This window comes from Haliotis cracherodii, unplaced genomic scaffold, assembly GCF_022045235.1.
Source record: "Haliotis cracherodii isolate W230 unplaced genomic scaffold, xgHalCrac1.p SCAF_21, whole genome shotgun sequence".
NCBI classification, from domain to species: domain Eukaryota; kingdom Metazoa; phylum Mollusca; class Gastropoda; order Lepetellida; family Haliotidae; genus Haliotis; species Haliotis cracherodii.
This window is the reverse complement of record NW_027266277.1, coordinates 14475446-14492367: the sequence shown is the minus strand read 5'-3', so window position 1 is coordinate 14492367 and position 16922 is coordinate 14475446. Positions and strand designations below refer to the sequence as shown.

Sequence of the window (16922 nt, the reverse complement as noted above, 5' to 3'; positions counted from 1 at the left end):
ATATAGCACTAATAAAAAAATACACATAAGAAAGAAGGTAAGTATATATCCGATCACAAAAGTACACATAAGAAAGAAGGTAAGCTTATATCCTATCACAAACGTACACATAAGAAAGAAGGTAAGTATATATCCTATCACAAAAGTACACACAAGAAAGAAGGTAAGTATATAGAACTTATCAAAAAGTACACATAAGAAAGAAGGTAAGTATATATTCTATCACAAAAGTACACATAAGAAAGAAGATAAGTATATATCACTAATTCATATAACTATTAATTCATGTGGATTATGTAAGAACATACAAGTAGGCACAATAGAATTCACCAGAAAGTAGCCTGATAAAAAAGCTAGCTAGCTATTGTAAGGTCATTTGAGTACGGAGCAAATTTTTCATTGATATTGATCATAAAGGAACGTAGACTGAGGCATTTTATCAATAGTTCTGAAGTACTGTTCATCTGAAGCGACTGAGAATAACGCCGAAGACACTGCAGTCATTGACACTTCTAATGTTACGACTGTAGTAAGGATTTGACATAATACACACATGTCTGTTACATGTATGTGATGATGTACTGTGGGTAAACCTGATCCAATTTGAAGAGAACGAATATTTTTGGATCATTCACATCATCAACACAGGAGTCGAACAGTTCATGTGGATTGTCAGCACTCTTGGCTGGTGGTCGCCGGTGATCTTTGTTCCCTTGCGTATACTCCCCCACCAACACGAGGGCGACGAACATTCTCTTTACACTTCCAGCTTCTTTAGCATACGCATCGGAATATTTTGCCTCTCTTGCAAAGTAGCTTCCTGCGCCATGGATAGCACCTACCCTGCTGCCGCTAAAACGAAAATCAAACCCTTCTCTGCTTATGGCTTCTATCGTTTCCTCTGTTGTTCCGTGGAACAGCTGTCTTTCTGCTACAGGCTTTTTAGCTCGCCTCTCCATCTTCTCTCTCTGTCTGTCAAAATGAACATTAAGGGCACCTTTAGTATTTCAGTTATATCACGGCATGACAGCTTTATGCGAAAGGTATGTCCATAGTTTTTACATTCAATACGTCAATGTCAGAGCAAAATCTGTCTCGATTATCTGCCGCAATAGATTCCAAAGGGAGTAAAAAGCAAAACAAGGATGGAAATTGAAATGGATGGATCATTGAAATCTGTTGACGACACCAGATGTTCGCGTCGCGAAAAGGGCTAGCATGCCCATCTCTACCTGTAGCAATGTCAAGTCACAAAATGTTCATTACACGTACGTACCATTGAGTATGTAGGTGTGAAATGCAATTAGTGAGTCAGTGAGTGAGTTGGTTTTTAAAGCCGCTTTTAACAGTAGTCTAGTTATATCACGGCGTGCAGCTTACTGCAGGAGAGAAGCCCGAAGTGATGCAGGTCTCAGACATTCACCACTTTGGTGTAACCCACGAGCACGGGCATGGTGCTGACAAACCTAGAAACATTATCAGAACGAACCGGGATTCGAACCAAAGATCATAGGCTTCTGACGTGCCCAAGAGACACAATTCTGCACAGCTAATTGCGGCGCCGTAGACGACTGTTGCCACCCGTGCCCACCAAATGCAATTAGTAAGGAACTATTTCAAAGATTTAAAGTATAACCTTCCGTCCACATAAAAATAACGAATTCTAATTATCAGTGAATCATCCAGCATTTTGAGTTATAGTACCCATGTTCCACGAGCACGGGCATAATGCTGACAAATTGGCAACTTTAACCGCAATACATATGTGACAATAATAAATAATATTTAGCTTACTTAATAAGTTACATGACGACATGAAACTTAATATGTTTAAGTATCAAAAGGCCGCGGAAATGCCGGGTTATAATTGCTCCCTAGAAACCTGCGCTGGTCGTGTGAGGCAACTTAATGGATTGGATTGGTTGGCTCGTTGACTTGGATTGCGTGTCATCGTGCCTCGACGATGTTGATCGTTGCTTACAATATCGATCACTGGATTGTCTGGCCAAGACTCGACTATTTACAGGCCGCCGTCATATAGCTGGAATAGTGGTGAAATAAAGTTCGGCGGTTACACAACAAAGATACAAACAAACAAACTTACCCATCAAAATCTATCCAAAGCTCTCCATTCTCTATGCGTTCCAGTGAAACTATCGTCCTGTTTGGTGGCAGAGTTTCGTGGAAGAGGTTCGCTATCTTCTGGAACTCATCAGTAGTCTCGCTAACCTGAAGTGTGAGTGAGTGAGTGAGTGAGTTTAAACCCTGCAGTATTTTGGTTATCGTAATTCTTCATCTTAATGTAGGAGAAAGTGTTGAATGCCGTGAATGTTTACTACATTGTACAAAAAGCACAAAATGGAGCATGGTGCTAAAAAACATAGAAACAATAATCAGAGCTAATCTGGGATTCGAAGCGACGATCATAGAATTTTGGCACGTGTTATACTGGTAGGCCTTAGGTCGTTATCGTCATTAGGTTAAGCTTGCTAAGGAGAGATTTTGATGTCCTGGTCATCGAGTTTCTTTTATTCTGTGTCAAATAACTCAGAGTCAAGTGATTTGGGTTTTACGCCGGTTTGGGCAACTGTCTATTATTATCACGTAGGGGCACGGAAATGGACTTCACACATTGAACCCATGTGGGGAATCGAAACCGGGTCTTCTGCGTAAAGGATAAACGCTTTACCACTAGAATACACGACTGGCCCATGAGCATTAAGGCAATACCAAACAAGCCATGCCAGAAACAACGGTATTTAGACAGTTTTACCTTCACTTTCGTGTAGTGCTTGAACAACTGTTCCTCATTTGTTTGACCTATACTCCACCCTCGAGGACAGATCTGCTTCTTCCTGCGGGGGTCAAAATTTGGCCTAAGCCGAAAAAAACATCATAAGAACAAGCCGAGCAAATTCTTTAACAAAACTGAAATTCTTTTTAGGTCTTCTAGCATGTCCAGCGAACATATTTCTTAAAATTATCTCCAAATACTTCTTTTCAGAACAAGTTATTTTTCAAACTACCCTCACATCTGGAGGGACTAAGTTCTTGTTCTTGAGGCGCTGACACCTTACAGTAAAACCTCGTTAGTCCAGACCCGGTTTTGGACGATCTTGTTTAAGAATATCTTATATGTCTTTAAATGTCCAAAGTAACATCCCATCGTACCAATGGTGTTAATTTAGATGATATTACTGGGAACGGAGCCGTCCTGATTAATTAGGCTCTTTTTATTTGCAAAATATATGACATAACTCCGTACCTTTTCCAAAGCTCTTCCTTTGTGACAAACTTGGGCCGTCGCCTAACGCGTCGTTGTTTGGAAGTGGATGTATTTGTCTGCATCATGTTACCAAACATCAACTTGTATCTGAACCCAGTGGTTCCCAAGTCGAGGGATCCATTTGTGTCTTGTTGGAAAACACTTTCTATACTGTCACTGGTGGCTTCTGTGGTATGTCCGCCGGCGCCCTTAAAAATGTATTTCTTGATATATAATTCTTATAACGACATGCTAATGTTCCCATGTTATTTATTCCAGGTAATAATACATCCTGAAAATCCAAACGCCCCTACATTAAAAGTGTTAGATCATTCCACAAGTCTAAACGAGCTAAACCTCTTGCCTACGTGCATGCAAGTAGTTATTTCGTTGAAAGAAAGGGACCAAAGGTTGGATTCTATGCTTCCCATTACTGTTGATTTATTTTTTCAGAGGGAGATCGAGAATACGTGTATTCTTGAAAACAGGACTTCGGACGCTTTCTGTCTGACGTTATCTATTGCCAGGGTTCCAGTTCACTGAGTGAGTGAGTGAGTATGGTTTTACGCCGCTTTTAGCAAAATTCCAGCGATATCACGACGGGGGATCACCGGAAATGGGCTTCACTCATTGTACCCATGTCGGGCATCGAACCCGGTCTTCGGCGTGACGAGCGAACGCTTTAACCACTAGGCTACCCGACCGCCCCTCGAATTCACTGAGCAAGTTACAATTCTTTTAAACGCCGTAGTATCATGGCAGTCTGGAAATAAACGATAAATGCCATTAGGTCACAATGAGATGAGGCGAAATTTGGTTTAACGTCGCGTCCATGATTATTGCACTAATATAGCGACGTGCATACACGTGTGTGGCTGCTTGTACTAGTCCGGGCTGATGCCGATTTATAGTGCTAGCACACTGAGATACCATGCCGCCGTTTAACATGAATACCCCACTCATATCAGACACCGTATACTGACTCCGAGCCGACCAGTCCTTCTTTTAGCCCTTCAATGCCGAGCGCCAGACAGGTTAACAACAAGTACCATATTTTAACGTCTTTTGGTATGACACGGTCGGGGATCGAACCCCGGGCCTTCCGCTCTCCGGGCGGACGCTCTACCACTAGACCACGGAGGCGGTCTCGTCACAATGACACCCACACAGACAAGTAACAGGGCCTGATCAGCCGATTCAACTTGGTCGCCTCTTTCGGCCAGTAGGTACTGGGGACCTATAAAGCAAGGACCCGAAGGGGTTCTAAGAATCGAGATGAACCTTGTTGACCGTTGTTGGATGTGATTTTAGGTTAGATTTGATGAAATATAAATGAAGTAACATTGTGGTGGCCGTGTTGTTTATTTCTTCCATATACAATGTTAAGGAAAAGGACATGTCAATATTGCTTGCAAAATTTGTTCCTGAGGTGGAGCCACTTAAACTGAGTGGACTCTAGACCTTGTCTTCAAGCGTTTGGTTGTCACAAAAATAGTACTGTGTTGTTAAATAGTACCAATAGTATCATGTCTTTCTCACTAGTAACTGAAAGAGTAACCTTCAATCCGCTATATAATGTCATAACAAAACCATGTTTCTCATAATTGGTTTATGTTCTTTTGTGCCTATTTTCCGAGCAGACATTTAAACAAATTCTTAACTAAAATTAGTATCGACATTTGCAAAAGTAGTGCTGAAATTAGAAAAATGTACCAAATAAACCCCAAACATAGTGAATATCCGCAATAAAGATCCTCACATAACATGTTTCGAGCACCTGACACCATTACGATTGGATAGTTATTCATTAATACATGCTACTAATATACATGTAGTCGAAATCTTACAAAACACTCTACTTTTATTTTTTTATGATTGTGGAAAGGGATTCGTTGCTTCTATTTATTGAATGAACCACAGAATGAAGAGAAACATTTCATGGCCTTACCGTTGTGCCATACTCTATCCAAGAACCTGAATCATCTTCAAAGTACCATCTCCAGAGAGTCGCCCATTTGTACTGAGCAGTTCGCAGCCCGGGGGAATTGGATGACTGAGTAGACAGTCTCCGCACTGACATCTTGGTCTGAGTACTCGCGCCTGTCATGTCCTCAAAATTGACTCGAACAAGATCTCCTTTCCTGTGTACGAATAATGGACAACTCATGAATGACAACTTCAGTTGTTTGACTGACATCATGAGCATCGACCTACGCAATCGGGATACGATGACATGCATTAGCCACGTAAGAGAGACTGACCACCCGATCCCGTTAATCGCCTCTTACAGCAAGCATGGGTTGCTGAAGATCCATGTACTCACTCATTCCAATCCAATCACTCACTCACTAACTCAAATAGGAGGCACTGGTGGCCCAATCGTCTAAGGCCCAACGATTCGCTGAGTTGCGTCCCCTGAAACCTATGATTGTTGGTTCGAATTCTGGTTCAATCCGATTAGGTTTCTAGGTTTTTTATCACAATACCTGTGCTCGTGGGTTTCACCAAATTGGTAAACATCTGAGACCTGCATCACTTCAGGCTTTCTTCCCGCAATTAGCTGACACGCCATGATATAACTGGAATATTATCTAAAGCGGTGTTATATCCAACTCACTCACTCACACACTCAAATACTTTCAAAACCTGTAACATCTCACCTAAAAGCAACAGGACAACAATCCTCTCCTGGATCAGAGTATGTTTTCTCCAATTCAGTGTTGGTGGCAACATCAAAGTCGTTCCACAACTGCTTCTTTTGGCCCTTCAAATTGATATCTTTGTACTGCCATTGGTAGATCATAGGTTGATGGTGATTTTTGCATTTGTCCCCTTTGGGACACTTTCGAAATTTTTGCATACAAATTTCATCAGATTCTTTTTCAGGAGGTGGTTTCTGCTCTTGTTTTGGCGTTTTTCTTTGCTGTGTCGTTTGAGGCATAGGTTCCTCCCTACCAGGTTCCTGTTGGTATTGAGGAACCTGACCCTGTTGGTATTGAGGAACCTGACCCTGTTGATATAAAGGGTCTGGTTGCCGGTGGATCTGTTGCCCAGGTGGATGATTGTACAGGGGTGTGGGACCATGGCTACCATCTTGTGGAAAGGCAGGTCCAAAATGTGACTGGTGTGGAGGCATTACACCCTGTGCACCAGGATTTGGGTGATATGGCCATTGCTGATAGGCTGGCGCAGCTCCTTGTGTATTAGCCTGCTGGTGGTATGGATATGGTTGATATTGTTGGTATGGCCTTGATGGTGGTGGCGGCAGACGATAGGGATCCTGTCCCATCATGGCCTGTGTGGTCTGGCTATTTATGTCTGGGTGTGTGTGTGGGTGTGGGTGTTGAGATGGGGGAGGGCAATAGGTTTCTAACAGTGGATGAGGACGGTTGTGAATCTGTGGCTGTTCCTCTCTGTTTCTGTTTTCTCCTCTTCCTCTAACGCCTCCAAATCCTCCCCTCGCTCCCCTACTACCACGACCTCCCCTTGCTCCTCTACCCCTCCAAGCACCGCTCTTCTGGTCCCCTCGGCCGCGGCCTCGGCCTCTTGATATTCCTCTGCCTGTCGGATCGTCCGGCTGATCTAGTACAGGTTCGGATCTGCTTCTAGATAGTGGTGTAGGAGACAGATCAAGTTCTCGTAAATCACCAAGAACTTCTTCTTCAGATCTTTGAGTATCAATACCATATTTCTCCAGTATGTCGGTGACACTCTTCTCGGAGACATTGTGCCCATCGCAATCCGCTCCACTTGTGCAAGATCCAGATATGTAATCTGGACATAAGTGAATACGAAAACACTTCTTTGTTAAATCCTTGCAGGTGTTTCGTTTAAACTTGTGACAAAGCTCAGGCGTTGTAACCACACACCTGTTCCAAGGAGACCTGAAGATATTCCTCATGTCTTCAAGAGTCAGCTGGTCTAGTCGGTGGAGTCTGAGAACCTTCTGGTTGTGAGGAGAATTCAAACTGTGACAGTAAATACATTGATGGATTGTGCAGGAATCAGAGAGCAGAAAATACTTGCAAATGTGTAAATCTTCGCAGTTTTCACCTTTGGGGCATGTTCCCTTCTTCATAGCGTGATCCTTGCAAACTGACATGCTTGGTTCAATTCTTGCAGTGGTGGATGACAGAGACTCGCCCTCTATTACTGTGATTACACGTGCAAAACTTTCCAGCTTCTGTCTTAGTTGTGTAGGATCCTCACATTCTTTGATCTTCATCTTCCTTAATAATCCCATGAGACTCAGCAAAGATAATTCACACTTCTTTTGAGCAGATAAAATCTTCAACACATTAATTTCCAAATCGCCTTCAGTGTCCATCTTGTAAGATCGTTAGGTAGTTGTTTACTTTCAAATAGCTGAAAAGAATATAGCTGATAGAAATGTTATGCAGGTATCGATGTATGTCATCTACATTGCATGTGACCGTATAATTGCTTGAACAACAGGTGTCATCAGTGATTTTCAGTGTCAATTCATATCATTTTTACCACTGTTTTTTCTGTTCTTATCATCTCCCCTTTAGTCGCTGATGATGATGGCATCTATAGCTAGTCCTATTCACCCTTTTTCACATACACCTGGTGTCATCATTAATTTTCAGTGATTCATTCATGTCATTTTCAGCGTTTTGTTTTCTTTTTACTTGGGTTAAGTTGATAACCGTCTCTTTATCTACCCTTACGTCACGCCACAGATAAATATGGTCCTTAGAAACAAAAAATCTTGTTACAAATATTCAATGTGGTTTTAGAAAAGATAGAGGTACCGTTGACATTTTAGTTATATTGGAAAGTTCGTTAAGAATGCTATCATCAATAAACAACAAACCATATCTATATTTTTCGATTTGGAAAAAGCTTACATCACGGAATTTTGAAAGATCTTCATGAGATGGGGTTACAGTTTTGTGACAGATAGAAACTTCCTGGTACGTGTGGGATCCACCTTCATGATCAAGATCAGGGTGTCCCAAAAGGTAGCATATTATCAGTAACCTTGTATAGTATAAAAATTATTAGTTTATCTGAGGCGTTAAATGACCTTAATGATGGGTCATTATTTGTCAATGATTTTAATGTAATATGTCGAGGTAATATAAGCACACGATTAAGAGACAGTTGCAGGTTTGTCTTAATAAAATAAATGAGTGGTCAGAATGGAACGGCTTTAATTTTTATAAATCTAAAGAAAAGAAAATTTATTTTTGTCGAAAATATAAACCACAGAGGGACCAAGACTTACATCTAACAGGCACTCCGATTAAAGTTGTAAAGGAAGCTATGTTTTTTGGAATAATTCGTACTTTCTTACCACATATTAAATATCTGAAAACTAAATGTCTGAAGGCACAGGATATATCAAAACTTCTATCTAATTCCAAGGGGGGAGGGGGGGACCAACCCTTCTTGATTTGTATAGATCACTCATCCTGTCTAAACTCGATTATGGCTCCATCATCTAAGGTGGAGCCTGCAAAAGCAACCCTAAACTCTTATATTTTATTCACCATCAAGGTTTAAGACTCTTTCAGAACTTCTTCTATTGACAGCCTTTACAGCGTCGTATAAAATTATCATTGCAATACATCACAAAATTTTGTTCCAATGAGTCCAATCCAGCTTACAACTGCGTTTTTTTATCTTCTTTGTGAAGAACTTAACGATAAGAAGTCATCACTTTTTCCACCTCTAGGAATAGGAATAAAACGTTTCATTTCTACAGCTGATATTGAACTCCTCCTTGGCAACTGGTAAAGCCACAGGTGGATCTTACTTTATCTAAACTAAAGAAACTAAAGTGCCACTATCACTGGATCCAGAACTTTTATCAGCTAGATTACCCCGAGAACTCTTCGATTTCAGGCAATAGAAAATACTTCGTGTCAGCATCCAGTTTTACTTGACATCATTGACATCATAATAATCTTGCTACTGGCGATTACAACATCGCCTTTTGTTGGTTATCCAATGGCTGATGCTGAAGCCAAAGCAATACTCTTTCTAATCCCATACCGTGATTTGCAACCTGTAATTAGATGTTCATCGGTGATCTGATGCAAAAGAAGTGGGACACCCGAAAAGGTATAAACACCTGGTATCATCACTGATTTATCAGTGATCCATTAATATCATTTCCACCGCTATGTTGCCTTTTACGCCCAATGGAATGCTTCGACGGATTATCGAGACTGAATATTCTGTGGTTGACGTTATATATTCAACTGCAATAATGACTACCGTATTCGACGTAACAAGCGCCCCGCTCTAATAAGCGCCCACGGCGATATTTGCTAATATATTGGCTAGTGAACAATCTCAATTAGCACCCCTTCCGACTGATCAATGTACACAAGACTTATTTATTCGCTTATAATACGCACTCGTGTGTTATATGCACACTAAATTAAACATGCCGGGCAATGGTTCACAAAATCTTCACCATGTACAGAATGTTTTTTTAATAATAGTATTCACGAAAACATTGCTTTTCTAAAAATGCAAATTAATTTATTAATTCATCCCAAAGTCGAAACCGTGATCACGTAGGTATTTGGAAGGAATCTTGTGATGACGCCGTGAATGAGGCTGTGTGTATTACATTGTTGAATCAACTGACCAGGACGATTGTCAATGCATTGACATTATGACAGATGTACATTGTTGAATACATTGCTTTGACAGATGCTCGTCATGGATGGAGAAGAAAATGTATCTGAGAGAAACATTGTTGCTTTGAGCTTCCAGACAAAATATGTGTTCATGTCGAAGTAATTTGCAAAAGAGGATGATCGGTGCAGCCAGTGACCTGAGTGAGTGAGTGAGTATGGCTTTACGCCGCTTTTAGCAATATTCCAGCAATATCACGGCGGAGGACACCAGAAATGGGCTTCACACATTGTACCCATGTCGGGAATCGAACCCGGGTTTTCGGCGTGACGACTGAACGATTTAACCACTAGGCTACCCGACCGCCCCCAGTGACCTGAATAAGCTTGATGAAAATAATGTTGAAACCCGTTTTCACGCACATGACAGAATTAATGTGAACAAATATTTATCTGAACATCTGAACATCGTTTCGAAGTCTGTGAGGCTGTCCATATTTTAATATTTTTATCTCCATTCCGACGTGAAATAATATAATGTTTTCGTGTCTCAATTTTTCCTGCCGCTTCGGAAAATTGCGCACCGATCTAATAAAAGAAATACTACCAGATCTGCCATTGCACCATCATAAAAGAACCAGGTCAACTTTATCTCTGTTCCGTTGTTTATTAAAAATTCGTTTCCGAAGCAAAGCGAATCTATCTACATCATAAATTAATTCATAGACTAGATTCTAGTACCAAGTGTTAAACTTTTAAATGTCATAAAATAACTTACTCAATTATCAAAAGACATTTTTTTATAAGTAATATATTTTATTTCGTCCGTCCGCTCTCTGGTTAGTTGAGGCTTGAGGGGAGAAACACATACAAAAGATAAGTTTTTTTATTACATTTAAAACGAAGTTTAACACTTGGTACTAGAATCCAGTCTATGAATTAATTTAAGATGTAGATCGATTCGCTTTGCTTCGGAAACGAATTTTTAATAAACGACGGAACAAAGATAAAGTTGACCTGGTTCTTTTATAATGGTCTGGTTCTCTTTCTTTTATTAGATCGGTGTGCAATTTTCCACAGTGGCAGCAAAATTGAGACACGAAATCATTATATTATTTCACGTCGGAATGGAGATAAAAATATTAAAATACGGACAGCCTCACAGACTTTGAAACGATGTTCAGATAAACATTTGTTCACATTAATTCTGTCATGTGCTTGAAAATGGATTTCAACATTATTTTTTCATCAAGCTAATTCGGGTCGCTGGTCGCACAGATCACCTACTACTACATGTTTTGTCTGGAAGCTCAAAGCAACAATGTTTCTCTCAGATACATTTTTTTCTCCATCCATGACGAGCATCTGTCAAAGCAATGTATTCAACAATGTAATACACACGGCCTCATTCACGGCGTCATCACAAAGATTCCTTCCAAATAGGGGCAGTCGGGTAGCCTAGTGGTTAAAGCGTTCGCTCGTCACGTCGAAGACCCGGGTTCGATTCCCGAATGGGTACAATGTGTAAAGCCCATTTGTGGTGTCCCCCGCCGTGATATTGCTGGAATATTGCTGAAAGCGGCGTAAAACCATACTCACTCCTTCCAAATACCCACCACGTGATAAGGGTTACGACCTTGGGTTGAATTAATAAATTAATTTGCATTTTTAGAAAAGAATTTCGTGAATATTATCATTAAAATATATCCTGTACATGATACTTTTGGATTGCATTCCGTATTTCGTTTATTACTTTCGAAAACTTTTTGTTTTCCCCTTTCTGCCCACGCGATTTCCAAGCAACCATGGCATGATGCCCTATGAGTTCATAGCATCGAGTTGCTGCTTTCAACTGTCAAGAACGTTGCAATTTCGCTTGTCTTCAATATGAGCAACAAAACATTTTCATGTGAAACCTAATTTGACGAAGAGTTGTTCGAGATAATCAGGGAGCCTTTGGTTATTTCGATTATGACATTGGTGACTTTATCGTGGAGAAAGTTCCAATTCAAGAGGACATCATTCCGATTCACAACTCGAATCGCCAAGATAGCGCCTCTCTTCCCGCCCTTGAAAGTGCAACATAAACTTTGACATATTCAGTGCCGATTCTTGGGATTAGTGAATCAGTGTCGCAACTAGATTTCATTTCACGAGATGAAGCCGAATATGTATGTTCACACTTTTGTCAACCATGAGTGACACGGAACAGGCAATCGCAGTTGGGGAATGGTGCGGCCACCATGTTGCAGAAATTCGTCGATTCTAACAAATTGCTTATGGACTGAGCTAAATAAACGAAGTGTTTGGAGAGATTGTAGATACTTGGACTTGTAGAAATGGATATTAAACGTTGCAGCAGATGAAGGATTGTTGTGGACAAAACGGGAAAAGGGTCCCAGATTATATTTTAAAATTTGTGCGCGAAGTGTATCCAAATACCCCGAACAAAAAATACATGGGACACGTGTGGATCTCATGATCAAACTCAGTTTTGCGTTTGAAAATGCTGTGAAAGAAAAGGAAATTCAAAATTAAAGTTGTCTTGGAATATGTGTATTGGAGTTTTCGTTTATAGTAAGTATAATATTATCTGGATACGCCTTATGTAGGTCAAAACATTATGTACATTTCGTTACTTATTTACCAGTTGCTTATGTGCATTGTTATGTTGATACACGTGACATATTCATCTATTGTAGTCAAGCTGAGAAATATTGGCGCAACTTCTGGGGCTTCACATTATGCCCCTTCCTAATCACTAGTTGAAAAATCTGTGTAATAATTTAAGTTATATAAAATTTAATATAATCTGATTATTGTGTGGAACAGGTCTTACTGTTGAATGCAAATGACCAAAACTAAACAAATATCTGTAATTTTCGGATTAAACTGAAAGAATCGTGTCGTCAGTTTCGTATTTAAGTATCGTTACTGTTACATTAACCGAAACTAATGTTCTGCCGTAATAAATATACAACACAATACACTTTGACCACAAATGCATTGAATGTGTCACATGTACACATGACCATGTGCTTTGCTATTTATAGCGCAACCGTAAATAAGCTCCGCCAACTGTGATTGATGCAGACGCCAAACACGATAGATTCGAATTTTTATGTTAAAACTACAGAAAATGTATTGACTTATATCTTGATATGGAGCCATTTGTTGTATCCACGGTTTGTCATTCAAGTTGATACGAAGTTTGACGGTCAATGGTGATCTTGTTCCCGCATGGTTTTCAAAAAGAAGCTCCCGATTCTCGGTTGTGTTTACATTGTCAGTCATTGTTCGAAACTGAAACACCGCCACCTTGCGAGCTATATATAGTCAGGGTGGGGCTTTAAAGCTGCACTGATCTAAAGCAATTCCCGGCCGGGACTGGTGGTTGCCTTTGTTATTTTTTTTCCCCGTGAGTACCCGGATGATACGCAATGCAACTGAGCGTGACAAGACAGCTGAATAAACTTGGAAGCAATATTTGTTTTACCCATTTTTGAACACTGATTGGTTAACCGTGATCTATAAAGATTTCGACAAAGGGCACATGTTAATTAATTTCTTCAACCTAAACAAATAGACAAAAGGAAGCTCATCGGATGTCGTCATTTGGACAGAGTTATGTGATTGAAATAGTTTAATAATAAAAGAGTATCCATGCAGTGAAAGCATTTTCGGATTTCAGATTACTGCTCCCTTGTTGTCATCCTAGTTTTCTGGAATAACCCTACACTTGTGTGTATTTGTCGTCATTCATTTGATGCTCAGTTAATGCATTTAAAAATGTCTTACAGGTTTAATTAGTGGTAGCACCTGACAAAGGTTCCCATTTGGTGTTTATTGTGTCTGGGGTAATTATTCAATCTAAATCCAGGTTTCAAGTGAGGTGAAATGTGTGTTATGTAATATGCACGTGGCAGCCCAGCAAGAGATGAATGGGTTACAGGCCGGCAAAGCCACATTTCGAAAATAGATAGCCCAAATTGATGTGGCTCTCGCGGCAATGGTTATGGTTGCGTGATTGTATAATGTGGCTCTTGCGGCTATGCTGTCAAAACATGCTTTGTGATTCTAACAGGTTACCGTATATAACAAAACAAATCTTGTTTTCTCATTTTCTATTCAACAAGGATAACATATTCATCAAAACTTAACATTGATGAATATGAATAGCATATGAATATCATAATGCAGATGAAGGAGGTCGCCCACGTGGTCAGCATATTCCATCTCACTCAGGTGTGGGTTCAGGAGCTGGATCTTGAGGGACGCAATACGTGCATCGATTGCCTTGTACTTCTTTCTTCGTGAAGGTTCTGATCAGTGGTGCGAGAGTCTCAGGACTGCAACCTCTTTGAGTGACTGCTCTCGCTGAAATAGCTTCACTACTTCGTAGATGTTCGGGTGGCACTTCTTGGCAAGTTTCTTTATCTTGTTGTGCAACCCTTCCAGGTGATTGTTGGTACGGTGGCCTTGGTTTTCGAAATGGTTCCAAATCTCTGGCATGAAGGCCCGTCCTTGAACCCAACAGGTTGTCACGTAGTCCATGAAGGCAGTCACTTTAGGGCCAGCAGGAGAGTCAGCAATGGCATCAAGCCACACATCATCCACTTTGTCACGAGGTACTAGAGGGAGGGCAGCAACTCTTGTCACCAGCTTCTTCACCTCCTCATCTTCCTTATAGTCCAACGCAAGACCTTCTTTCTGCACCCTCCTCCAGATACATTTGGTGAAGTGAAAGAAACACCCTCTAACTAATGTCCCAGGAAATACATCAGTCACGGCATTGTGAGCTGCACGTTCAAAGTCCAACTGAATTGTAACTGGGGCAAACTCTAGACCTCCCCTACTAGCAAAATCGCATAGGTACTGAAACATGTTGACATAACTTTTGTTCGATTGGACAACAAACAGTAAACTAATGGAAACATATGGCCAAACACCTCAGCATGTAAACAATAAATCTGATCAAACAACTTGGGACAGGCATAAAATGTACCATCACAAAATACAATGTCTGCAGTACACAAATGTTCAATGTTCTTGTCTGTAGTGAAGATGATGATGTCGTCACTAACACGGTGTAGGAACTGGTCGCCTCCCTCAGTCTGGGAGTACCGCGCTTAGTAATTTAAATGTGGGACACTCATATAAAGGTATCGGTAATCGGATTAATTAATTACCCGCTAGAATAGGCGAAATGCACTCAGCTGAAAATGTGGCTTTACCGGCAATAGCCATTTCTGAAATGTGGCTCTCCCGGCAAGACACCGATGAATGATCAGTTGATTTATTTTTTTGTAAATCAACGGATCGATCCTAGTCATCAAAGGATTAACAGAAAATACGTTGATTGATTAATCACTGTTATCTTGCACAGTGGATATGTCAAGAGTGAGTGTTTACATGTCTAGGTTTACTAAAACAAAGGGAATACACTCATATCATGGCGTGAAGTGCCGATGTAAAAACAACATACTTTGTTCAAAGGGCTAACCCTGATTGATTGCTCATTGTTATCTAACTCAAAGGAGTTTTTTAGGAACCGTGGACGTTATGAAAATAGTTGTCACGTCGGCTTTCTCAGCCGGCCTTTGAGACATGACACCTATGTGAAACACCTGAAACAATCTAAGTCATCAGTTGAGAAACGAACTCGGGTTATAATATCCCGAAACAATATATTTTTTAAAATATTTGATTGTTACAGAGACACGTGACATTGAATAAGTTTCTTTGTACATCTGCAGACGTGTGGGATATTGTTCCATTGTGTGGATATTCACGGATACTTTCCTCGAACAAGAAAGCTGCCTAAAATTATACACATAAATTTGGTAGGTTGTAATTATGGTAGCATTTGCTGTAGCATTGGACAGATTCAATCCTGTTCCTCTACGTCTTGGTTGGGAAATTCTTCAATGCGCGATAGACGTTGTTTTCCTTTGTAAGCGTGTATATATTACAGTCAGTTTGTAAAATGTGATTCTCTCATGTAGGCAGTTTATAAAATGTGTAAATATTTTAACTGACTGAAAAATCTGTCCATTTCTTTGACAGACTGACTAAAATTGATTAAGACGATCAAAAGGGCCTATAAACATCACAATAGAATATTATGTAGGATTAGAAGCCAAACAATATAGAAATGTAGTTTTCATCGTGACATTTTCAGTCTCTTGATGATGATATTAAACATAAAAATGTTTGCAATGCGCTATCATAATAATACAGATGGACATATTTTTCAGTCAGTTTGTAAAATAACTGAATATTCAGGCTTTCGATAAATTTCCTAAGTAAAAATTTTGCACATTTGACTGTAAAAAATTTAAACACGATAAAATATGCAATGCTGAGGAGAAATATTTACTTTGTGTTGCAAGTCAAAATAGTGTAAACGAATGTGAGTGTGACTTATCAAAACTTCGTCACCATCACCGATGCTTCACAGAAGGATACCTACAATTCCTTATTTTTTCAAAACTGTATTTCATTTTGTTGATAGATGTGACCATACGCGCTTATACTATCAATAAAAGTGACAAATGCGCTTACGAATTGCGCAGCACAGGTCGCGAACTAGTCTAGGTTTCTGCTATATCATCCGGGTACTTACGGGGAAAAACAATATCAAAGGCAACAACCAGTCCCGGGGAATTTCTTTAGATCAGTGCCCCTTTAAGTAATAGTTACCTGTTTGGAGTGAACCTGTTTACTTGCCAAAGCTCACAGGCCAAGAGGGCTTGTCAGCAAAAAATATTGCAAGCCCTCATGATATCTCACTAGGCCTACTTTCGTTTTAACCTAAATGTATTTGTTAATCTAATTTGTCTGATCTTAGACTTTCACACACATCGCTAATATATATAATAGCAGTAGAGGCTGTGCAGGTTTTACGGACGTAGCGACGTTTATAGAACAATATTTACAAACATGTATATACGTTAAACCGAGTTACCTTTAATCGTTCGGCATATCTCCCCGCTCTATACCTCCACGCGTTTTCTGTTCCTGTTTGTGCTGCGTTTCCGAGA

The 16922-nt window shown here is 40.1% G+C and overlaps 1 protein-coding gene across 1 annotated transcript; it reads right to left on the bottom strand.

The window, feature by feature from the left end:
- Positions 1–16922, bottom strand: LOC139470787 (zinc finger CCCH-type antiviral protein 1-like). Its single transcript, XM_071253078.1, has 7 exons — positions 16847–16922; positions 5926–7630; positions 5214–5406; positions 3266–3474; positions 2774–2876; positions 2105–2229; positions 1–972 (listed from the first exon to the last, which is right to left on the bottom strand). The coding sequence occupies exons 2-7, from the start codon at positions 7590–7592 to the stop codon at positions 561–563; spliced, it is 2709 nt and encodes a 902-aa protein (XP_071109179.1). The 5' UTR covers positions 7593–7630; positions 16847–16922; the 3' UTR covers positions 1–560.

Coding starts and splice junctions, on each gene's coding strand:
- LOC139470787 (XM_071253078.1), bottom strand. CDS start 7,592: ATGGACACTGAAGGCGATTTGGAAATTAATGTGTTGAAGATTTTATCT. Junction 3,475..5,213: donor GGATAGAGTATGGCACAACG/GTAAGGCCATGA, acceptor TACATTTTTAAG/GGCGCCGGCGGACATACCAC. Junction 2,230..2,773: donor AGCACTACACGAAAGTGAAG/GTAAAACTGTCT, acceptor CTCACACTTCAG/GTTAGCGAGACTACTGATGA.